This window comes from Gigantopelta aegis, chromosome 14 (assembly GCF_016097555.1).
Source record: "Gigantopelta aegis isolate Gae_Host chromosome 14, Gae_host_genome, whole genome shotgun sequence".
Classification (NCBI taxonomy): Eukaryota; Metazoa; Mollusca; class Gastropoda; order Neomphalida; family Peltospiridae; genus Gigantopelta; species Gigantopelta aegis.
Window position 1 is genome coordinate 17,829,036 of NC_054712.1, and position 26,292 is coordinate 17,855,327.

The window sequence follows — 26,292 nt, forward strand, 5'->3', positions numbered from 1 at the left end:
TAATCAGTGTGACATATACTACCAATCAGAGCCGCAGCTGTTTTTTACTCCATAAATATTTGACGGTGCACCTCAGACTTTGACATGAAACATTCTTATTTGGTACAATGCAACCTACAACCTACAAGGCAGATATATCGGACTACAGTAACTGCTAAGGAATGGATTTATTCATCATATGTTAACTTAAACATGTAATAATTCTGAGTCTTAGATTAAACCAGTTACATTGTTTTCATTACCTGCAAGAGATCTTTTGTATGCACTATTTCAGACAGGGCAGCACATGCCATGGCCTTGGATATACCAGTTGTGGAGCACTGGTTGATTGAGCAGTTAGGTTGGGTTCAGTTCAGTCAGTGGGTACAATACTCGCCTAAGGTTGTGTTATTGTAAGATCGAACCCCCTCCTTATTGTAGATAGTGAACATTTTCTTAAAAGAAGTTTGGGTTTTTTGTTTTACTTCTAAGTGTATAAAAAGTTTCTTTTGTTTAACGACACCATTTAAAGCACATTGATTTGTAGGGGCAGGATATTCATATTTACAAAACAGACTCAACTGCACCATTTGACTTTTTTTTCCACTAGCCGTTGGGCATGGTAATAGTAGTTATTTATTAGCCCAACATTGAATATCACTAGCCACGGGAGTGGGGCTACCATAATCTAGAAGCCCTGTATACCATTTGTGGTGCATTGGCTGGAATGAGAAACGGGCCAATCAGTGTTTAATCATGTAATGGACTGTACTCATACACGTAACTTTTCCTATTTGTTGAAAGTACTTTGATTGATCAGATATATACCACTCTGTACACATTAGGACAAATGTAGCGGGTTTCCTCTGTTGACTACGAGTCATAATTACAAAATGTTTGACATCCAATAGCATATGATTAATTAATCAATGTGCTCTAGTGGTGTCGTTAGACAAAACAAACAAACCAAGGGCATGGAATGACCACTGTCAGTTGTTACACAGACCTCACGTACCCACCCACATCAAAGTATGGAGCAAATCTTTTTTGTGAAGTTAGAGGGTGTGCTCTAGAAAGACCTACTTAAACCTTTAGATGCTGGCTCATATCAACTGGTTGAGTACCCCCCAGTACAAACACACAACGAATACACATACACCCCCGTCAAAAAATATAGTTTATGCTTTTGAAAGAGATTTCCAATCATGTTGTATTAGAGAAATACAAATGTAAGGTACCGTATAGTATTTCAATAATAAAAAAATTGGTGGATTCAGTGAATCTCATCTTGTAGGCCTCAAATTGTTTTACACTCCTCACCTTTTAAAACAAGAGTACAGGTGACGTACATGATACGCCTGTCAGGAGTGTGATGAAAAACCATATGAATTTATTATTATTATGTTCAGAATATAGACAACTTATTTTATTTATTTGTATTACAGTGACCTAGTAATTCTATGTGACATACAACCATCCCGAGTTGTTCCTACATGTGAGGTTTGATGGTCATGTATGCATGTGTGTACAAGATATGATCCAGACAAGGATTTACTGTTATGTACAGTAGACAGTGAAAAGTAGATCACAGTGATCTAGTAATAGTACATGACACACCGCCATCACAAATTGTTCCTACATATGAGGTTTGATGATCCTGTATGCATCTGTATGGAAGATATGGTCTGGACAAGAAAAGTTAACAGACGGACATACGAACGGACGGACAGACAACGACATATCAAAATACGACTCATCATAGACGGGCGTATAAAAAATGTGTTTGTTTTGTTTAATGAGACCAGTAGAGTACACTGATTTATTAATCATCGGCTATTGGATGTCAAACATTTGGTAATTTTGACATAGTCTTTGAGAGGAAACCCGCTACATTTTTCCATTAGAAGCAATATATGTGCACCATCCCACAGACAGGATAGCGCATACCACGGCTTTTGATATACCATTCGTGGTGCACTGGTTGAAACGAGAAATAGCCTACCTGAGTGTTTAATGCATTAATCATGTTATGGACTATACAGGGCGGGAAGTAGCCCAGTGGTTAAGAGCTCGCACAATGCGCAGTCGGTTTGGGATCAATCCCCGTCGGTGGGCCCATTGTGCTATTTCTCGTTCCAGCCAGTGCACCATGACTGGTATATCAAAGGTCATGGTATGTGGTATCCTGTCAGGGTATCCACAAAATTTTCAAACTAAAATTCCCTGTAATTTCTGTTGTAAAAGGTTTTTTCCCCCAGTCTGATATCCATGATTTTTTATTGCATACAAGGGCCTCCTGCCACCCCCAATAGCTGCGCCTTCACCTCCAAATAGCCATAAAAACTACAAATGAGCCGTCACACACGAAAACCTACAACTTAGCATGACGTCAGAAACCGAGTAAACGCAAATTTTATTTAGTTAGTTTAACATCGTTGGCAAACAAATGTACTTTCGTCTGCACACACATTGCGGTACGGTAACAAACGTTTCAATTATATACCTTTATTATACGTCATGATGCCATTGCATAAGCTGGTCTAGAGATTAACATGCGGACGTACAGTAAATCAATTCTCGAAAGGTTGTTTCTCCCTCAACACATTTTATTATTATTATTATTGCTGTATGTGTATGTGCGTGCGTGCGTGTGTGTAATAATTATTAAATTATTATATCTGTTCACTTTACTCACTTCACATCATTTGTGTAGAAGGAGTTGGTTTTCTTTCCTTACATATGTATATTTTAATTTTACAAGAGCCTGAAGTAGGCCTACTCTTTGAGGCACATTTTGGAATTCAAAATAGAAGACCAAGACTAAGAACAATGGAAACGGAAGAAACAGTATCTGTATTAGATGATGAGCGGGACGTAGTCCAGTGGTAAAGCGCCCGCCTGATGCGCGGTAGGTCTGGGGTCGATCCCCGTCGGTCGAACCACTGGGCTATTTCTCGTCCCATTCAGTGCACAACGACTGGCATATCAAAGGCCGTAGTATGTGCTATCCTTCTGTGGCTACTAATAGAAAAATGGATTTTATATTTTATACAGCCTTTTGGTAAGACTAGGCCTATGCTTTTAGTTTACTTTAATGCTTATTTTAATGCTTATACTTGCTTTTTCAACTAGCTTATATGGCCATTGGGCGAAGGTATTCCTGGCAGAATCCTTCACCAATAAGGCCATTTTTAATTTTGTATTTTGTATGTTGTAAGTCATATATGTTGTTTTATTTTTAGCATGCTATTTTTATTACAAACATTTTTAACTTAATACTAATGTTTTATATAAATTATAAATTACTTTTTAACTAACTGTATAACATGTTTTTATTTTTACAATTAAAGCGGTCATAGGGTCAGATCGCTCCCCTGTCTGCTTGTGTTACTGTATAGTTCCGACGTGCAGACAGGGCATTTGTACATTAATGGCTTGTCTGGGCCATCCGTATGTGTGACTCCTAGTACAATGGTAAAATGTACTTGCGGCGAATGTTGAGGAATTCTTTGAGGAATACCTACTCAAAAATATCAACTAGAGTGCGCTTAGTAGTTCTTGCCTTCTCTTTTTAACATGTTTATTTTTAATCATAGGCAGGAACTATTCACTCCACCACATGGGCTCGGCGTCTGGAACACCCTTCTTCAACCCAAGGTCATCACCTTATGACCTAACTCTACTAGCCATCACCTTATGGCTATTCAACATATGGTGGTTTTTAACCACACTTCTCTCTAAAACACACTTAGGTGTGATAGCAGAACCCCACAAGGCTCACCTATATCAACTCTCCTCAGCATTTGCCGGAATGGCCACCCATGGCCTGGGGTGTGGGGGTGTGGGTGTGTGTGTGTGTGTGGGGGGGGGGGGCTAGGTATGCCAGAAATAAGGCGGTAGGGCGTTGGCGATTGGGTGTTAAGGTTAGGGCTAGGAATGTCTGGCCTCCCTTGTCCACTTGCCACTCGCCGTGGGTGCCCGGCCCGGTGAGGTGGTGAAAACTCACCTGGGTGTTGAATCGCGAAACCGGATTGGTCGCAATGCCCACCCCGATCGTTAACCTTTCCTCCAGGGCTAAGTTAAAATTATATTATAGTAATTATAATACAACTTTAGGTAGCCCGATCAAAATTAGTGTCGATTAAATGTTTTATATACCAATAACATATATATCTTTTTAGAACGACACATCTAAAATATTAAAGCCCCCCATGTTTAGTTATCAAGTCCAAATTATCCCACTTTCAACCTTCTCCCCCTAGTTGAATCGCTGACCATGCCAGGGATAAGACCGGGGGGGGGGGGGGGGGGGCATGCCTGAACCCTAATGGACATAGGCATGTAAAAACTGGTCTGAAATCTGAAATAGAAAAATGTAGCGAGTTTCCTCTGTAAGACTATAGGTCAATATTACCAAATGTTTGACATCCAATAGCCGATGATTAATATACTAAAAGGCAAAAGTTATTGTGACACACAAAAGACAAAGATAATTGATGATAAGTTTTTACTGCCGTGTATGAAACGTTATAACATGGAAAGAGAAATGTCCGAAGGTATGGAAACGAGCAATAGTCCATGAAAAGGGTGTACGTGCCATATGCAAATGAGCCACATCACTAGAGGGGGTCCAGAGCGAAGTTCACACTAGTCAATAGAGAGTGTGTCCACCTTGAGCATTGATACAGGCCTGGTACCGTCGTTTTATTGAGGCCACCAAAGGGTTGCTGGCTGGAACCTGTTTCTCAAATGCGTTGTTCGGATCCATGTGTCTTGGCGAGGGGTTGTCACGGGCGGTTGGCCGCTACGGGGTCGGTCCCTGACATGGTTGTTTGTTGATATCGTTACCATAAATGCCATATGGTGTTTCTGTGGACGTTGAATTGACGTGCGACGTCAGGCTGCGAGGCATTACGAAATTGCATCAAACAGTTCACTAATGGTGTTTTTCTAACTTCTGGACTTGTGAAGGCTGCACAGAGTGGCAATGATTTATGACTGAATGTCTGGCGAATATGGTGAACACTGGACTGCATTTCTCCCGAATATTCCATGTTTCTTGCACAAAGCATGCAATCGCTGCAACAACTGCTTGGTTGCATTTCTTTGAGCTGTTTCATACACATTTTCTCTGGTTTACATCTATAAATCCATTCACAAATGTATTACTCCAAACAATCCATGTCACAATAACTTTTGCCTTTGAGTATAAATCAATGTTCTCTAACTTTAACTGTATTGGATGAATATGATAAATGATAAATACAGTCCAGTAGATGTTGACAATAATACTGAACATAGAATCAAACACTTATCTGATGATAACACCAGTGAGCAGAATGACACTGAACCTGATCCAATTAGCACAAGTTAGATAAAGGATGCAGTGGATTGTCTTAAATAATCTGAAAATCAAATTTATGACCATATTTTGAAGTTGAGGGAAATGGAAAAAGAGCAGAAGGAAATGTAGGCCTACATAATGTTCTCGCTGGGTAAAAATTAAAGGAGGGCGGAAGCCCCCTCCACCACCCCCCTCCCTAAAAAAGAAACCAGAAGAGAAAAAGAAGCAAAAAGGGGGGGGGGGGGGGGAGACATGGTTACCGTACAGGCTAGCCAGAGTAGGCCTACTTGGACTACGTGTAGGCCAATCGTTGGGTATTGGTCGACTTTGTGAAAAGACATACCCCTTGTTTTAATATTATTTTAATAAAGATTTCAAGATATCTGAAAAAAAGAGAAAAAAAGGTGATCCCTTAAATTGGGATAATATGTCTGTGTTCTTTTTATTTCTTCATCGAATGAATCGATTGCACTGATATCGCCAGGTGATAAAACGTAGTTTCGTTTTTGTAAAGGCGGTGTATATATAATTTAGCATCCAAGAAAAACACTTTTAATGATGAATACTACCACTTCCGTTATTTTTATAAGTGGTGATACCCCCAAAATGAAAAGTTTCTAATATTTTATAAAGAATTGCCGAATAAACAAATGACAGTAATTAAAAATCATCAGTTACGACCACCTACATCTGCAATTGAGAACAAAATATCAGACGAAAGTTAGTGGACACAAAAGACTGATTGACCGAGGCTGTTAAAATAGTGTTAAATTACGTTACGGTAACTATAGTAAGCTACTGAAGTTTTTCCACACCGTGGCTTGTTTTCTTTGATGTCGAGTGTACCGACTGATCGATTTTTTTTTTCAGTGTGAAAAAAAGTGTCCAATATGAAATAGCGGAGCTGGGTTCTGTAAAATATAGTAGGATGCAGGAAAATAAAGAGGGATGGAGAAAAATAAAGGGGGCGGCAAATCACGAAAGCGGGGCGGCAAAATGCTTAAATGGAGCAGCGAGAACACTTGTCACAACAGAAACAAAACTAAATATAAAACCATTCGACACTTTGTCCGCCCTAAGTACCAGGTTACAACATGCCCACTACCAACCGAAGAATGAAACGATATCGTTCCCCCGTTCGACAGTACACCAACAAAATATGAAATTACTCCATAGTGGATACAGGAATCTGAATAAAGTGGGGTGGGGTGCAATATGTAACAGAAAATTGAAAAACATTGGTGCGAAATGTTGTAGTTCGATAAATTTCATATCTCTCACTAATTAGTATTACATTCATGTATGGGATCTGTAGTTATTAAAAAATTTTAAATCAGAATATATCGCTTTAAAAAAAAGAAAAAAAAAAGGAATATACAACTTGTATACTGGGGGGGGAAAAAAAGAGAGAAAAAAGTACCAATTCCAAATCATTTGATAAGGTAATAATGTTGAAATTAATCATTGTCAATTTGAAAAAGAAAGAAATGCTTTATTTAACGATGCACTCAACACATTTTATTTACGGTTATATGGCGTCAGACATATGGTTAAGGACCACACAGATTTTGAGAGGAAACCCGCTGTCGCCACTTCATGGGCTACTCTTTCCAAACCATGGCCTTTGTTAAACCAGTTATGGATCACTGATCGGTGCAAGTGGTTTACACCTACCCATTGAGCCTTGTGGAGCACTCACTCAGGGTTTGGAGTCGGTATCTGGATTAAAAATCCCATGCCTCGACTGGGATCCGAACCCAGTACTTACCAGCCTGTAGACCGATAGCCTAACCATGACACCACCGATGCCGGTCATTAATTGGATGTCAAACATTTGATAACTTACATTTTTCCCCATTACAAAAACTATTTTTTATTGAGAAATCATCTAGTTACTTTATCAAATTATGTGTGTGTATATTTCAACTAATTAATTTTTATTTATTTTCCAGTGTTCCAGTGTTCCAGTTAATATTGTCTAGCCATAAAAACTACAAATGTTCATTGTGGTCCTTGGGGAAAACATTACACATTATGTTGTATTAGAACTACATGTAAAAGCTACATGTTGAAAATAAAGATTATGGTTTATAAATATAACAATACTTGTATATAGATTAAGTCTGGTGCAACGTTCTACTCTTGACTTCTAGTGTTTTGGAACCGGCCTCAGTGGCGTCATGGTTAGGCCATCGGTCTACAGGCTGGCAGGTACTGGGTTTGGATCCCAGTCAAGGCATGGGATTTTTAATCCAGATACAGACTCCAAACCCCGAGCGAGTGCTCCGCAAAGCTCAATGGGTTGGTGTAAACCACTTGCACCGACCAGTGATCCATAACTGGTTCAACAACAAAGGCCATGGTTTGTGCTATCCTGCCTGTGGGAAGTGCAAATAAAAGATCCCTTGCTGCTAATCGGGAAGAGTAGCCCATGTAGTGTGCACTCAACACATTTTATTTACGGTTATATGGCTTCAGACATATGGTTAAGGACCACAGATATTGAGATAGGAAACCCGCTGTCGTCACTTCATGGGTTACTCTTTTCGATTAGCAGCAAGGGATCTTTTATATGCACCATCCCACAGACAGGATAACACATACAACAGCCTTTGTTATACCAGTCGTGGTGCACTGGCTGGAACGAGAAATAGCCCAACGGGCCCACCAATGGAGATCGATCCCAGACCGACCTCGCATTAAGTGAGTGCTGTACCACTTTAAAAGAAGACAAAGCCAGAGTGATGAAATGAAACTTTATTGTTCAACATGGTATAGAACACATTTATTAGTTAAAAACAGATGACCAGGCAGCTGTAATATGATACAGTGTTGTTGAGCACACACGGACATTTATCATCTTTGTATAAAAATACACAACCAAAACAGCAAGCAGTTGTGTCCAAATACGCGAATGGCAATACTTTCTTTTAAAATAATACCTTCTAGAAACGAGGCTAAAACACGAGGAATGCAGTCAAATGTGTGGAAGCGTGCTTATCTACAAGTTTTACACTTTACCACACATTAATATTTCCCAGTAAATTCAATTCTCGATTGTACTTCCCAACAAAACGTGTACATATTATCCCAAACATATACCACATATTACTTTCATGTAATATTTTAAAATAATTATTTATTATAAATCACTTGTTTTCCATAAATCTGTTACCAATTTCATTTTAAACTCTGGCTACAATTGCAATTCCATATTTAACTTAGAACTTTTATACTACAAATTAAGTATCAGTCATACATCCCTTGGTGCATTTCAAACAAAAACAGTATTGGAATAGGAGTAAAGCACCTACATGTATATGTTACTTGAAACATGAAAAGACATCCCTTGGAAATACACTAAAAATATTGCCAGTATAACTTCTTGGTTTACTCGTAGACAATGAATATATGGTACTATATACATTTTAATTGGGTTATGTTGCATGGCAATTAATATATAAGCCTCGCTGACATTCACTGAAGGACAAATAAACAAAACAAATAATCATGCTAATCAACCGTAATTCGTTTGTATTGAAATTAAATGTAAACAGAGGTTTCGCATTGATGTGTGTTTAACCTGTAGTCACAAAAAAAAAAAAGAGCAAATTATGGTGTTTTTTTAAATGGTCGAGTCACATACTTTTAACACATCTATGTAAAAGGCTTAATAGTTATGCATAATTTTTACAAGAAACATTTTAATTGTCATAAAATCACTTCACAAAAGACAAGGACTTCATTCTTCTATAGGATACTTTTAATGTCACACCATACTGAAACAGCGTGGTTTTCAAAACTTTAACAAACATTGTAAGATATAAAATACACAAACATCATAGATACACAAGTATAAGATCAAACGTTGAATTTTCTGAGTCCAAAGGCATCTTCAATCTTATTTAATTTTGTTTAAATTTAGATGCTTAAAAATAATTTGAGGACCTTTTGTACGAGGCACTGCCGGCAGGTGGGATGGTTGGGTATGGCTCCCCCCAACACCTCTCAGGATTTGCCCCTGACACTAAGATTCCAACACCAGTCCATCTTTGGAGGAGTACTATATCGCTATCACTTGTTGTGAGCGCACAGAACAATCATAATAAATACACATACTTCATCCATCACTTCTTCAACAACAAAACAAGTGTCACAAACTAAATAAAACAAACAACATGACATGTCGAGGATTAAAATATAATACATTTTGTATAATATGATCCACACAGATTACTTTGCAAACCATTCTGCTACTACTACTAACACTATGGCAATAAAATGGTCATTCCTGAAAAATCACTATGTTAGGCCATGCCAAATTAAAAATAATAATGAAATAAAATCAACTACTGGTCACACGGAACACAAGTAACTAGCTTTGATGGAAAACCTTCGAAGTGAAATATAAAACCAAAACATGAAAACACTGCAAAACAAAGAGGCTAAAATACCACAGAAATGCAAAATGGCTATTTTCGTCCAAATGATCAACAACAATTATTACCTCATTAGTAGTTGTTAATAACACAGTATGCAAAATAAATGCTACTCTTCAATTTCAGGCATTAAAAATATACTTTTCATAAAAGTTTTTAAAATGTTTAAAGTCAGTGTATGCAAGGGGAGGTGTGCGAGTATGAATGGACGGGTGGTCTATTTAAAAGTGTTTACTTATTTTTCTGTTCAAATCCTCCTTCAAAATAATCCCTACATTTGATACTGGCCCATTCTCTTATAATTTGTGAAAGAATATTAAAGCTACTATGATTATGCAAAAGCAGATAAGAAAAATACAGCACTTAATGATGTAATGATAAGGTTATCTATGTTTACATGTATCATTTAGGTAATGCAAAGTCAGGCATTTTACCCACTACCTCCGGTTAGGTCACATTGGCAAAAAGCAAATTAAAGTTAAATTTGGGGATTGTTTTACTACTAATTCACCAAAAAGCTCACTAAAAAATTGTGTTATTTGTCACTGTTTGGCCAATTGAAACAGATAATCTGATGAAATTTGTCAAACACATTTTGGGTTTCAGCTAAAACCAGGCCTCCATCCCCCACCTATCCACCCCACCCCACATTCCCTCTAAAATTATGCAATAACATTATTGGATTTTCTGCTGATATTTTCAATTTGATTTCTTTGGTAATATAATAAGGATTGATATAAAATAAAATAAAAACCATCTGTTAAGGAACATAATTACCATGAGGGCTGCATTTTACATTATTAAATAAAACTGCGATATTATGTAACTCGACAAACCTGACCTTCCTTCCCACTATAACATTTTGTAATGCTTTTCATGACACCTCCCATATCCTACACACCCCTCTCGAGCATTAGATAATTGATGCATGATCCCTTTTTACAAAAAAATAACTGGAGTAAAAAAGATCATGGACAATGTACACCATATTTTAAAATATAAGATATATTTTTAAACTGATTATCATATTTACCTAATAATTTTACTTTAAAGATGAACAAAAGAGTAGGCCCAATAAAAATAATGGAAAGCACATGGATGCCCCCCCCCCCCCCCCCCCCCACACTTCTGAATAAGGGCCTATTTTATTACAAGATACCTTACTGATATGAGTAACATTTAAGTAGTCCTATAAGTAGTCCTATATATATATATATGTACTTGTAGGTATCGTTGTTTACAATACTGATTTGATAAACTAAATATTCTTAAACGATTTGCCCAGTTGTTCATGATTAAAATTAAACCAATGACTCTAAAGTTGTGTTGTGAGTTAAACTGTAAAGTAAATAAGATGAAAAAATAAAAAAAAATCAAACAACATTTTGTACAATAATTTTTCATACTTTCCCCCAAACATAATAACAATATTGTCAATAATAAAACAGACATGCTTAAAAGCACACATTTCCATAGCCAAACCTTCAAATGTGCACTGCCCAAAACCAATTTGAAAATCTTAAGCCAATTCTACAACCAATGTTTAAAGATTTAAATGAAAATCAGTGTTTAAAAGAATTTATTACCGTAAATATAAAATCTTTGTTCACAGTTCACTAGTATACTATGAATTCTGTTCTTATATCAGTACTTATAGTAGAAATGTTTCTCTTTTTTTTTTCATATTCAATCAACAGCTAGAAAATGCATGTTACCACTTCATATTGCATGATTTTCAAACTGATAAAACTATGACATACCGGCAGTTATTAAAGAATTACTGGAATTACAATGAAGGTGAAAACCAAACGGATTTTTCGTTTAAACTGATAAACAAAATTAAGCCATTATTCTAAAGGTCATACAACAGACTGACATTTGGCATAATTAATAGCATGTGTAATGTTGACTCTTATAGAATGGAATGATAATAATTTATAAGCAAAAATAGTATTAATATATATATATTTATCAATTATCAAGTCATACAAATAATTGTTTTAATAAAGGGTTTTGTGTGTGAGTTTTAAAGTCCAAGTACATGGTACATGTAAATCAACATAAAAATAATATTTCACAAATCCTATTTATATTTATTAATTTCCCATAAATGCAGGTAGAGGGCATAAATCAATACTGGTATTGGTAACAGACAACTACAAATGTTCTGGGTGAGGGTGAAGTAGAGTGGGGTGGTGTGTGTTTGGCAGGCACATGTATGCTCTCAGTCAGTCATAAATTCTTACAACTTGGAGAAATCTGGTACATTTTAAGTCTGTTTATAATTATATTAATTATTGTAAATTTAAAATATCATGGACACCCTCCCTCCAGGTCACTATTCCCACACACATTATATAACATTTTATATCTTACAAAATTTAGACTAACTGCAAAACATGCTTGTTTATATGCCTTATTATCAAACACCTGCATGCATTTTTAAACCAAAATGTAAATAAAAAGTTCAATTAACACATACATGCAACTGTATTTAGAGAGGATTAAAGTAATTTAAATGTGTTTATGCATTAAACATATACTAGTTATGAATGACTTTGTTTAAAGGCTGTCCATATCTAAAACTGGATACTAAAGTTCAAATTAAAATTATACCCATTCATTTTAAAATGTTTTGCTTGTTGCATGTTTCTGGAAAATTCCTGTAAATTGTATTTGCATTGTGATGACCTATTACTACAACACATAAACAAAAAACACGGAAAATACCATTATTACATAATATAAACACAGAAACTCTCAAATATACTTAGTCTTATAGTGTACAAATACTAATACATTTTAACTGTTTCTCTATATATCTGGTTTTGATTAATAAACAACTATTTTTGTTATTAATAAACAGACTATCTTAAACATTAAGGTTTTCAACATTTTGTGTGTGATGAGCTTCCTTTTCAAGACCACAAAGTGAAGCTTGTTTGTAAGTGGATAACTGGTTTAAATGAAAACTGAAATACATGACATGTATGCTTGTGTGATAAAAATATTATATATAGTGGATAACATGAAATTTATTATTTTTAAAAGAAAAATAAAACAATTTTCATATTTGTTTAATTAAAAGGTGTCAAAATGCCTTAATGAACATGAAATGAGTAGTCTAAATGGTAAAAATGACTTTTGAATATGAATCCAATTAGTCTTAATGAAAACTGAAATAACAGTCCAAATGCCACAAATCAATCATGAAATCACATTTACTTTTTAAGTGTTAACTTTTTCAAATGAAGTGTAAAATGTTGGTTATGTAACCCATAATAAAACTTACAATGTGAGGAACAAATGACCTATATTAATTATGCACATAAGAAAATGTACATGATGGTATTGGTAGTTGAAAATAATGGATTGGGGATCAAAGTGACATCACTGAAGTAAAAAACGAGTAAGCCAAAGTGACATAAATAGAATAGAATAGAATAGATTAAATGTTTAACGACATCCCAGCACAAAAAATACATCGGCTATTGGGTGTCAAACTATGGTAACAGTGACATAAATTGCATACACTGATGACCAACTGAAAATCATTCATGATAACGATTTTGTGCGACAGTGTTATTGTAGTATTTTTAAAGTATCATGTCTATCGGTCTTCCCTAGGAACGGCGAGTGAGCATTCATCTGGAAAGTTTTACAAGTGGTGAAAGGATCACTTTTTCACAAAGTTTTCAAATTTTCAAATTTAAAATGTTATGTGACTGCTCACCTATAGTCCGTCCCATCATTCTATTAAAATGTTTTTTGAAAATAATGTCAGTTTTGTTTGACGTAAGAAAAAAAGTAACAGTGTTTTGAAAATAACAAAGAAATACAATTTGTGTGTGCAATTTACAAATCAATCTGCTCGGAAATAAATAACTTATAGTGAATTACATAGTATGACAAAAATGCGATCCCTATGGGACGGACTACAACTCCATTTCAGGAGTGATCTTTAGCTCACTTAGCCCAATTTCAGGTGAGTGATCTTTAGCTCACTTAGCCCCATTTCAGGTGAGTCATCTTTAGCTCCCTTAGCCCCATTTCAGGAGAGTGATCTTTAGCTTACTTAGCCCCATTTCAGGTGAGTGATCTTTAGCTCACTTAGCCCCATTTCAGGCGAGTGATCTTTAGCTCACTTAGCCCCATTTCAGGAGAATGATCTTTAGCTCAACTAGCTCCCTTTCAGAAGAGTGATCTTTAGCTCACCTAGCTCCATTTCAGGTGAGTGATCTTTAGCTCACCTAGCTCCATTTCAGGTGAGTGATCTTTAGCTCACTTAGCTCCCTTTCAGGAGAGTGATCTTTAACTTGCCTAGCTCCATTTCAGGTGAGTGATCTTTAGCTCACCTTGATTTTGCTCGTGGCAAACTGTCTACAGCATAAAGATATGATACATGTAAAGTAGTCAAAATGGAAAAAAAAAAGAAAAGAAAAAGACCCTCATTAGCATATGATTACTGCGATAAAAATATCCGCAAAATATTTCCAAACAATGGCAGATTAAATGTACTGTAACCAACAATGGTACTCAGAAAAAAAGTTTACAAGTGGCTTGGGCAATTTCCTTTAATACTTTTTCGATGCTAAGAATATAAAAACAATACTAACAGAACACTTAATTATGTTAATTTTATGCAACAAATCATCTGACTTATAGTAAAAATAACCATTACAAATATGACCAGCTGTCATTAGGTAACCCAATAACAAGAATTCAGTGGATGAATTGTTAGATTGCGTAATTAGAGATGTTTAATCAGCTATTATATATGAAGGCTGAATTAATGAATAGGTCCATTTCTGACTATAAAATGATTTAATATTTCATGAATTCTGTACACAATATGTATGCTAAGAATACTGTCTTCATGATAAAATTACAAAACTCCCCTACTCTTTGCTTAAGCGACTTAGTTAAGACTTTAAAAAATGTGTGGCCAATAAAACATGGGATTTACGACCTCAGATTTCAGTAGAGGTTCAGTCAGATTTACTGTTACAAATGTGTCTAATTAGAATTATTAATTAATCACTGCTTACTAGGTGTCAAACATTTTGCCAAAAAATGGACAAAGGAACATGAAAATTAAATGTCATCTTTATCGGATGACAGCAAGTCAACATTGGTTGAGATGGTATAATGGGTAAACTATGGCCTGTGCCCACAATGGAAAAAGTGCCATGCCAATATCAATCATTAATCATTAATAAATAATATATTTAATATATGACACTGGTTTCCGGCTACAAGTAACCTCTGTTGTACACAAACCAAAAGGACATAACTGACAAGCTTGTACAGACATGATAAAAACATACAAATACTGCCCAGTTGTAACTTGTCATATCAAATATCATATCAACTTCATTAGACTACTTGAGAATTACAAAGTTATATTCAAATATGATCAGGGACCTAATTCACAATGCAAACAGATTAGCAAAGAGTATGCTTTGTTGTGTAAAGAGATCTTTGTGAATTAGGCCCCAGGTCATTACAGTTCAAAGGGCTACAACTCTGAAAAAAAAAAAAGGAACAAAGAATGAATGTACTGACATGGAAATGAAATGATCAGAATCAAGCGATGAGAATTTACCATGTTAAATATTGAAGCAATCCAATACAAAAATGTCACAGTAGTGGCCACCATAGATTTGTGACAGACATAACAAAAACATTTGGAAGACACAATTCACAGACAGAATATAATTGTTGTAATTGTAGACTGTTCAGAAAAAAAGAGATAGTTATTACGTTTTTTAAATTCCGATTTACTCATATAGATATAAACGTACATGTGTAATTTGTTTGAACAGTAAATGTGTGGTGTTTTGTCCAAATACAGACAACTAAAAAAAGCCCAACCCCCCAAAAAAAAACTAAATTAAAAAAAAAAACCCAAAACAAACAAAACAAAATAAATGGAAAATATACTGATGTCTGACAGATAAGATTCTTGTATTCCAAGCAGCATTTATTACTAGGTGAACAAGTAACAGGACAGAACATGTGCCACTGTTAAAATATTGCATACAATAAACTATTTATATACATATACAAAAAAATAGTCATCTTCTTCATGAGATCTCCAATTCATTTGTTTTGTTTTTTTACAAAGCACCAAATTAAAGCATTTTTATTAAAAATAAATATATTTACAGTTAATTATCAATTACATATTCAGATCAACAGCTAGTCATTATAAATGTTATTACTAGCAAAAACCTATTTACATTTCATGTACAATTTTAAACCAGCTTCAGCACATTTTTGTCAGATCTCGAATTATAGAGAAGAAACATTGATTTCAGTTACTTTGCTTCCCCATCCCCGATTCTTTATCTAAAAACTTTGAACATTATTCTTTCATAATTTTAACAGATTTAAGTTTTGTTATTAAATTATTATTTTTTAAATTCTATAATGCATAACATTACTGAAGACTTACTGCAGTAGCACACATTCACTTCCTAATTAATTTACAACCGATATGCTTAAAAATGGGACATAACTTCGCCTACACATAAAAATATGACATATACACCCTAAAATATATATATGGTATATATATATATATATATATATATATATATATATATATATATATATATATATATATATATATATATATATATGAATACATTTGACGACCAGTTAGCCTGAGAAATGGCACGCACAGGTTGACTAGGTAAAACTACATATCGGCAATAAATCAGGTTTCAAAGTCTAGCAAATTTGTGTAAAATTGTAACATTCCACTGTACTTGACCAAAGTCAAAAGACCACAATCTAATAGATTAAAAACAAATACAAGCACTTATCATTTACACCAATATTACACCAGTAAAATAGTGCTTCCAGCATATGGAATTCATGGTGCATACCAAGTGAAACTAAACTTTTGTTTTTGTTTTTCTAAGACAAGATTGGGATAAGAAAGTTACTTCACACATCCAAAAGAATTATCTGACCTACATGACCTTAGGATGCAATTTGTTGACCTGATTTTTGAAAGTAGAAACTAGTAAATCCACTTTTGACAATTGTAGTGGCAAGACGTATACACTTTGGTTTTCAGAGGCTATCACAGCCCAATGTGGAACCAAATGTATGGCTAGTCCGAGTCCGATTTTGGTTTGTAGTTGAGATGGAAACCTACAAATAAATAAATAAACAAAAAATCAGCATAAAATTAGTAGATACATGTATATAATTATGCAGTTCATATCTGAATGAAAGAACAAAACAATCTCTGAAAACTGTTCTTTGAACTGTTCATAAAATACCTTTTAATTGATTATAGAACAAACTGAGAAAGATTCAATTTGAAATGAATTTATTTTCACAAATACAATGGCTATAACCATGCTTTTCACAACAATGGCTATAACCATGCTTTTCACAACAATGGCTATAACCATGCTTTTCACAACAATGCATTGTAACCATTTGTAATTTGATTACTGGGGTTTAACTGTAATAACAACGGTATCGGTATAACAAGGTCGATATACTTTTAAAAAAATGCATTTAAATTGGTCATTTATTAACTGGTAACAACAACAAATAATAATAACAACAATAATAATAGTAACTGATTATTGGCATCCCACCCTCACTCGAAATGGAATTGGAGGATGTTTACCGTAACCACTTTGGCCTTTCCACACTGAACACATATTATTTTAGTTTATGATTATGTAATTGATGGACTGTCCAAAACCAACATGAAATTAGTCACCAGTTATTATATTTATTAAATATTTGAAATGAACATCAAGCCAAAATATAGCTTTTGATATAAACATGACTCACTTTAAAAGGGACATTCCTGAGTTTACTGCATTATAAAATGTTTCCGACTAATAAAATATTTCTACAATTAATCTTACATATTAAATATATTAACTTGTTTAGAATATCAGTGTCTGTATATTCAATGTGTTTCTGGTCGTCTTAATATTTATAAGAAGCCCAAACTGGAGGTTGTCTTCAAATAATTTCATACATACGAAAAAAAACATATTTTAGGAAATAAAATGAAATTTAACCTAGTACAAATATTATAACGATCAGAAACACATTTAATATACAGCCACTAATATATTATACAGAAAAATATATTTGATATGCAATTACAATCGTTAAAAAGTCTCCGTTAGTCAATAACATCTTAAAAATTGCAGCAAACTCAAGAATGTCCCTTTAATGAGTAAAGGTTAATACCAGTGTTTTTCGGTATCATCAATACTATATATTAGGAATAAAAATTGTATTATGCGAGCCTCGGGCACACAATACATTATTTTTATTCCTAATATATGATATTGATGATAATGAAACACATGAGAGTAATAATCCCTTTATCATATAATTTAAGCTTAATAACATAATGCTTTTGTAAACTGTACAGGCAACTTTAATTCTAGTCTGCCATTACTAGATATTCAAATGATGTAAGAAGATGTGACGCAGTGTCTTTTGAATGGAAATGATGTAAAACTTGAATGACATCATTTTGGATATCCTTACATAAAAATAAACTAGTGCTTAACAATTTCTGAACATTGGACAGCTTTCAGTGTAAGGTTGCTATTGAAATGTTTTTGAATGATGACTATGAATGCATACGTTAATTAAGGAGTGTCACCGTAGTACATTTGCTTAAATGTCAATAAACTTAATGACGTGACCTGGATTAATTTGCATCTAATTTACGAAATTATCAAATTCTGGAAAGTAATTGTTAGACATGAAAGTGAATATACCTGACAAAGATTCCATTGTTTTTTCTTTGCAGTCTTGGACTTTATGATTCATCGCACCACAATTGTAGCATCCCTGGTTTCGTTGTTTGTTAGCCGAATTATGCAACATGCTACAGCCATACATGTAAGACATTGGCAGTACACCCGGTGGTAAATATTTAAAGTTTGGATGGGGCTGGAACATATATTCTGGATTCATCCCATTTGGAAAGCTTGCCGAAGGAATCTGACCATACATATTCGGTGGCATGCGTGCAGCAATAATTCCATTTCCCTGGGCCAGTAAATGAGGTGGAGTCTGCAAGGGCCAGAATGCGATAGGAGGAACTGCATTGTACTGGGGATATGCCGACGTTGGCGGGTAGGTGTTCTGGCAGTCGCACGAGCCGCAGGTGGAGTCGCACGTATTGCTGGAAGAAGAGTTGAGTGGCTGTGTGGGACTGGGCGACTGCGACGCCGCTGATCTCGTTGTGTTGCTGGTATTTGATGCACACTGAGAACTGGCTGCAAGTCCAGGAGGCATCCCTGACGCTCCAGCCTGAACTCCCGAGTCTGGCGGACTGACCGACGGGGCAGGAAGCATCAACCCCCCACCGTTTGGATTGGCTGGGACTGGAGCTGGCCCTGGTGAGTGCCGCGAGTGGTATGCTGACTGCACGGTGCAGGTGGACGTGGTGGTGTTGCTGCCGGCCCCGGAACTACCCGACCAGCTCACACCGCCACTGCTGCCCTTCAGCGGGTGACCCATCATGAATGTCTGTGACCTGTGCAAGCCGTCTGCCGCACTCTTGCCTGTGCTGTTGTTCACACTCACAGGAATAATGTTTGTCGGGTACTCGGAACGCACTTGTTGGACAGGGTACATCATTTGGGGGAGCATGGTCTGGGTGGGTGGTTTCATCGGGCCTCCTTCTTGTGGCATATTCATAACATTCTTCATTGGAAGGCCTGTGTGTGCATGTGTGGGCTGTGGGATTTTGTAGGGCCTCATGGCAATGTAAGCAGGCCGAGCCGGTGGGTAGCCAGTGGACATGACGGGAGCAGGAGCAGAATCTGACTGATAACCATTCTGTCCAGGTAGGAGCTGGGAGAATTCTGGTTTCGCTTCCACAAACAATGCAGGGTGAGTTGGAGGGGTCACTTCCTCAGGTCGCATCACCCCATGACTGAAAATCGACTGGCCTGGTGGTAAATCCTTCCTTCTGAAATCATTCTCTTCTTGATCACATTTTTCTGAAAAATTATAAAACATCATTTTGAGAAAGTCTACAATTACAGTTAACAAGAGTACTGGTGAGACACATCTGTAAAAAGTATGTCCCAGTAACCTAGTTATGAAAAGACCAACACAACCTACTGTTATTAGATACAAGTATTATGAAAAGACCTTCAACACAACCGTAATGTCATCAGATACAAGTATTATGAAAAGACCTTCAACACAACCTAATGTCATTAGATACAATAATTATGAAAAGACCTTCAACACAACCGTAATGTCATGAGATACAAGTATTCTGAAAAGACCTTCAACACAACCTAATGTGATCAAATACAAGTATTATGAAAAGACCTTCAACACAACCGTAATGTCATCAGATACAAGTATTATGAAAAGACCTTCAACACAACCGTAATGTCATCAGAAACAAGTATTATGAAAAGACCTTCAACACAACCGTAATGTCATCAGATACAAGTATTATGAAAAGACCTTCAACACAACCGTAATGTCATCAGAAACAAGTATTATGAAAAGACCTTCAACACAACCGTAATGTCATCAGATACAAGTATTATGAAAAGACCTTCAACACAACCTAATGTCATTAGAAACAAGTATTCTGAAAAGACCTTCAACACACAACCAAGTAATGTCATCAGATACAAGTATTCTGAAAAGACCTTCAACACAACCGTAATGTCATCAAATACAAGTATTATGAAAAGACCTTCAACACAACCGTAATGTCACACAAGTATTATGAAAAGACCTTCAACACAACCTAATGTCATTAGAAACAAGTATTCTGAAAAGACCTTCAACACAACCGTAATGTCATCAGAAACAAGTATTATGAAAAGACCTTCAACACAACCGTAATGTCATCAGATACAAGTATTATGAAAAGACCTTCAACACAACCTAATGTCATTAGAAACAAGTATTCTGAAAAGACCTTCAACACAACTGTAATGTCATCAGATACAAGTATTATGAAAAGACCTTCAACACAACCGTAATGTCATCAGAAACAAGTATTATGAAAAGACCTTCAACACAACCGTAATGTCATCAGATACAAGTATTATGAAAAGACCTTCAACACAACCGTAATGTCATCAGAAACAAGTATTATGAAAAGACCTTCAACACAACCGTAATGTCATCAGATACAAGTATTATGAAAAGACCTTCAACACAACCTAATGTCATCAGATACAAGTATTATGAAAGACACAACCTAATGTCATCTGATACAAGTATTACGAAAGACCTTCAACACAACCTAATGCCATCAGACACAAGTATTAGGAAAAGACCTTCAACACAACCTAATGTCATCAGACACAAGTATTAGGAAAAGACCTTCAACACAACCTAATGTCATCAGACACAAGTATTAGGAAAAGACTTTCAACACAACCTAATGTCATCAGATACAAGTATTAGGAAAAGATGTCATCAGATTTAAGTATTATGAAAAGACCTTCCAGCATTAGACACAACCCTGATGACATCAGATTTAAGTATTATTTTAAGTATTATGAAAAGACCGTACCCTTCTCACTATCGTCTGAGCCAGAGCTATCACCATTGCCGCGTTGTTTGGTTGTGCACTGACTTGGACTAGGAGGGGTGCTGGAGCACTCCGAGGACAGGTCCTGACTGGCCAGGTCAGACAGAGGCCCAGACCCAGGCAGCATGCTGTTACCACCCATCTCGGAGCCCGGAGAGGACACGGAAGGGGAGGTAATGTAAACCACCTGACACTGCATCCCCGGGGATGCCAGCTGGTGATACTGCAGGTTCGGTGGCAATGGATGCCACATCATGTTTGCTGGAGGGGAGAGCACTCTTCCAGGCTGACACAGTTCAACTATTCCATTTTTGGAACCAAAGGGTTTATTTCTGAAACAAAAAAACATTTTACAATTAACCTTAAAATGTTTTAGGGCACAGACATAATCCAATATCTGCAGGGTATGACAATTTTTTTTTTAAAGTCACTAGCCACGGGGCTATAGGTAGTACTAAACCAAATAACTTCCGGCTGGGTCAAAGTGCGAGGTGCACCGAACTTTTGATAGAGAAGTGAACACCACAAGTCCTGTGATTGGTTATAAATGTGAGTGTGTTGGTTGTAAAAAATAATAGTTTCATCTGGGTAAAAAAAAATTGCAATTTTATTTCATCTAGTACCAATGTGTCAAGTAGCCTTGTGCTTGAAACATGTATGGGGTACCTGTAAAAAAAAGTACTCGAATTTTGTGCGAAACTAGGGTAGTCATAGACGCTACCCGTTATCTCAGAAACGAGCAGCTTGACCCCCATTTTTTTCGGATTCATTTTAAGTGTAAGGGGTGGTAGTATTTATATCCGTGGCGTTTATGTCGGTTGATACGTTGCAGGTAGGAGTTTTAGCCACATATGTTACTATTGTCGTCTATGGGATTTGATTTGGTAGTATACACCCTAGAGGGTTCGTAAATTCCACTAGCCCACCAAAATAAAGCACTAGCCCAAATTTCTGATAAATCACAAAACACTTTATATAGGGCTGAAAAACAATGTTTCAAGGAACCCAACCCCTATAGTACCTGAAAAAAACACGGATGACCTGTTTTCTTCTCCTGTTTTATGTACATGAGTATAATTTTTTTTTTTTTTAATTGTTTTTTTTAGTATTATTAGTATTAATATTATTTAGGGAAAATTTATCTCGACCTATACAGGTGAATGAAGTTTCAAAAATAATTTAATAATTTAGTTTTTTTAAAACTGCATGATCTACCCTTACTTTGTCAAGTTTGATCCTAAACCATTGTCCCATTTTCGCTTTTGCCCCCCACATCCCCACCCCCTCATCCGGAGTGGGTAATGAATTTAACAAACTCCTCTCTCTAACCACCCCCCAAAAAGATAATTTAATGCATAATACAATGTAATACGATAATGCATGGTCTTGTTCAGTGTATTCGGTAGTGAATTGTCACAAGGAACGGTGATGTCAGTTGCTCAAATAGCCTACAGGGCAATATATCCCATGTCAGACAGATACCAACAAATATACTGTCAAGATTGAACTCGTTAATTGATAGACAGAAAATGTATTATCTTGTATAGTTTTTTAGATGCTATGCACATTAAACAGGTCAAGCTGGCTGTGTTCCCTGATTGCCAACATCCCTATCACAAGTAAGTGAGGCATTAAATTAGAAAACAATAGATAAATAAGACAAACACAGTAATTCTAAACATGACTGGGGTTGTACTTCAGTTCTACTAGCCTGTTAATTAATTGGGACTGGTCATTCACACCTTTGTTACCTTGTCGACATGTGCGACATTCTACTACCACGCGACTTGAACAACCAATCAAAACACGTGGTTTATTAAGGTTGTTTCCTGTCCATGTTAAGAATTTGTTTTTAAAGCCACTAGCCTATCGGGCTACTGGTTTTGCATTTGTCACTAGCCCTGTGTTGCACACGACACTCACCGGAAAGAATTGTATAACAGGAAACAGAAGACAACTCAGCTTCCTGTATCTTTAGGTTTTTGTTTTTCAATTGAAAATAGTTTGTAATTTTGAGTTGAAAAAGTGGTTTTTAAATAGTATTTTCGCTTGATAACAATGGTGGCATATCGCTGTCATTTTCAGGGATCATTAGCTGATTGCGACAGCTAATTTGACAATACATTTGATCGTTTTACCAACAACGAAAATAACCAAATATTGGGATATGAATAGAGTTCGTTTTGTTTTTTAAATTCTGGTCAGAAAACCACTGTTATTGGGAATAATGGACATAAATACTGGACAGCTGGCCACAAATTAATGCCCGTAAGTAAACGCAACTTTTTAGATTTTCACCTAATTTTAAACAATATCAACTGATCTAAAATATCATAAAAATTAGAAAAAAACACATGAAAATAATACTTAGCGATTCAAATATGAACTTTATTTTATTTATTTATAAAACATTTAAGTGGATATATGTAAGTAAAAATTATAAACTTGTACCCACTAAACTTGGTTTTTGTCAAAAAGTAATCCAGTAGTCTAAAGGTCAAGCATATTCACACTGCTTACAAATACAATAATTTTTGTCCCTACTCAATGAATGAATGTTTAATGCCACCCCAGCACAAAAAACACATCATCTGTTGGTTGTCAAATAAAGATATATGATAAAAATTCTAAAATTATTAATAAAAAAAACAGTGAGACGGCCATGAAAGAGTTACATTTATGAAAGACACAATGAAGCATATTCACATTAAATATCCCAAAAATAAATAAATCTTCAAAAAGACTAAAATAAACACTATGTCACATCATGAAAACAGTGTATGAAGCTGTAATAAACAAATCAATATTGCACAAATTATCAACACAAGATGAAAAACGTATATGAAAACATTACAGATACTCATAAAACTTTGTTTTAACATTTTCAACAAATAATGAATATGAGCTGTTTTGGCCACTCTTTAGAAAACCCATGAGAATGCTTCCAACCCTGCACCACAATGAGGAACAAAAAACAAATTGGTTCAACCCATGGCACTAATAATCACCGATAGCAGGGATGTACCGTACGTGGTTATAGCAGCCCCTTAACAATGCTAGAAAAACAACATTCATTTCAACTTATTTTCGTGCTTATATCCAATTAAGGTTCAAGCATGCTGTCCTGGGCACACACCTCAGCTATCTGGGCTGTCTGTCCAGGACAGTGGGTTAGGTGTTAGTTGGTTAGTAGTTAGTGAGATAGAAGAAGATGTAGTGGCCTTACACCTACCCAATGAGCCCTTAAGAACTCGTTCTGGGTTGGAGAAAAACTCACAGCGAATGCAGATAGGAAATGGCAGGTGTGTGCCATAGATGGCCGCAAGAGACAAGCATTTGTCACGGTGGGAGAGTCAAGGACTAGCATGTAGAGGTGGACAGCTAGTTGAAAGATTAGATGAAAAAGAAAGTTACCTGGTGATGTTTTCCAGCTTGGACTGTAGCAGTTGTTGACAATCCATGGGAAGTCCTTCCGCACTCAACTCCTCTTGTGTTAGAGATGCCAACTTTAAAACAAGAAAATCAACACTTTAAAGTATCATACTAACTCAGTATTAGAGAATTAAGAAAGCTATCTTGCAAGACAAACTCTACAATAATATCATACAGTGAAACCTCTCAAAACCGGACCCTCTGTAAACCGGAATTCCCGTAAAATCGGACATTTTTCATGGTACTTTTTTAAAAATCAGTAAAGAAAAACTTCTGTAAACCGGATACCTCTTAAAACTGGATATTTTTTAAAATTAACAATGGATTGAAGGATACATAAAACACTGCAAGGTAGATATTTGCTTTCAAACTGAAAATTGTACAATATAGAAAGGCATACATGTGTGTTCAAACTCAAACGTTTACAATATAGCAAGGAACACACGTTTTAAAACTCAAAACTTTACAATACAGCAAGGTACCCATGTATGCTCATACTCAAAACTGTACAAGGTATTCAAGAGCTTTCAGGGTGTATACCACCAAATTAAATCCCATAGACGACAATAGTAACATTCGTGGCTAAAACTACTACCTGCAGCATATCAATCGAAATATACTCCACGGATATAAATACTACCACTCCTCCCCCTTAAATTGAATCAGAAAAAATTGGGGGTGAAGCTGCTCATTTCAGAGATGATTTTTTTTTTTTTTACAGATACCCCATACATTTATCACCAATCACAGGACTTGTGGTATTAACTGCTCTATCTAAAGACGGGTGCACCTTAACTTTAACCCAGCCGGAAGTTATTTGGTTTAGTACTTACCTATAGACTCATAACTATATGACATAGCAGGTCTCTCAAACTGACAGATAGATTCTTCATAGAAATGTCAATTAACAAGAGCGGTTAAAACAAATCAGAATAAGAAAATTCTATTTGAAGCCAAACAAGGAGAGCATGAAAACCCAATTTTCCCTTTTTATGCAAGTGCAAGTAACCGCTCGCCTGTTAAGGAGAGACCTACATGGCAAGGTAGTTTGATACCCAAAGTAATAGCCCACAGCACAGTATGTGTAGGTGAGACTAGTGTGTACCTGTTCAACAGTGTATTTGCTCAGAGTGCTTGAGTACTTGTCGAGGTTGAGGAGTTTAAGGAGCTGTGTCACCGAGGCAACCGAGTTGTGTGACACAGGCGAGCACGGTCGACTGCTAGACGGGGAGTCGGTTGATGACGACATCGGTGAGTACGCAGGCGATCGGTGCTGTGTTGTCGTCAACCCGTGTTTCGAACACATGTGTCTACAATATCAACATCACACACTGTCATCACTTTCCCACCATTGTACAAGATTTAACACTAGCGAAGCATTTAAAAAAAAAAAAAATTATGATGAATAATATTACTTAAAAATTTAACTTGATAATTTTTCACTTTCATGGAAATGTGAACCATAGAACCACTTTACACACTGTATGAGTGGCATCAGGAAACATTTAGTTTTGAAAATC

The 26,292-nt window shown here is 35.9% G+C and overlaps 1 protein-coding gene across 1 annotated transcript in view; it reads right to left on the minus strand.

Moving 5' to 3' along the window:
• Window positions 1–8,065: 8,065 nt before the first annotated feature.
• Window positions 8,066–26,292, minus strand: part of LOC121387960 (zinc finger CCHC domain-containing protein 2-like) — a 43,069-nt gene continuing 24,842 nt past the window's right edge. Inside the window, exons 10-14 of the mRNA XM_041519142.1 lie at window positions 25,878–26,082; window positions 24,755–24,846; window positions 21,323–21,672; window positions 18,540–19,772; window positions 8,066–16,926 (exon numbers count right to left, since the gene is read on the minus strand). Of these exons, the coding sequence (XP_041375076.1) occupies window positions 16,886–16,926; window positions 18,540–19,772; window positions 21,323–21,672; window positions 24,755–24,846; window positions 25,878–26,082 (1,921 nt within the window). The 3' untranslated portion in view covers window positions 8,066–16,885. The remainder of the gene's footprint in view (window positions 16,927–18,539; window positions 19,773–21,322; window positions 21,673–24,754; window positions 24,847–25,877; window positions 26,083–26,292) is intronic.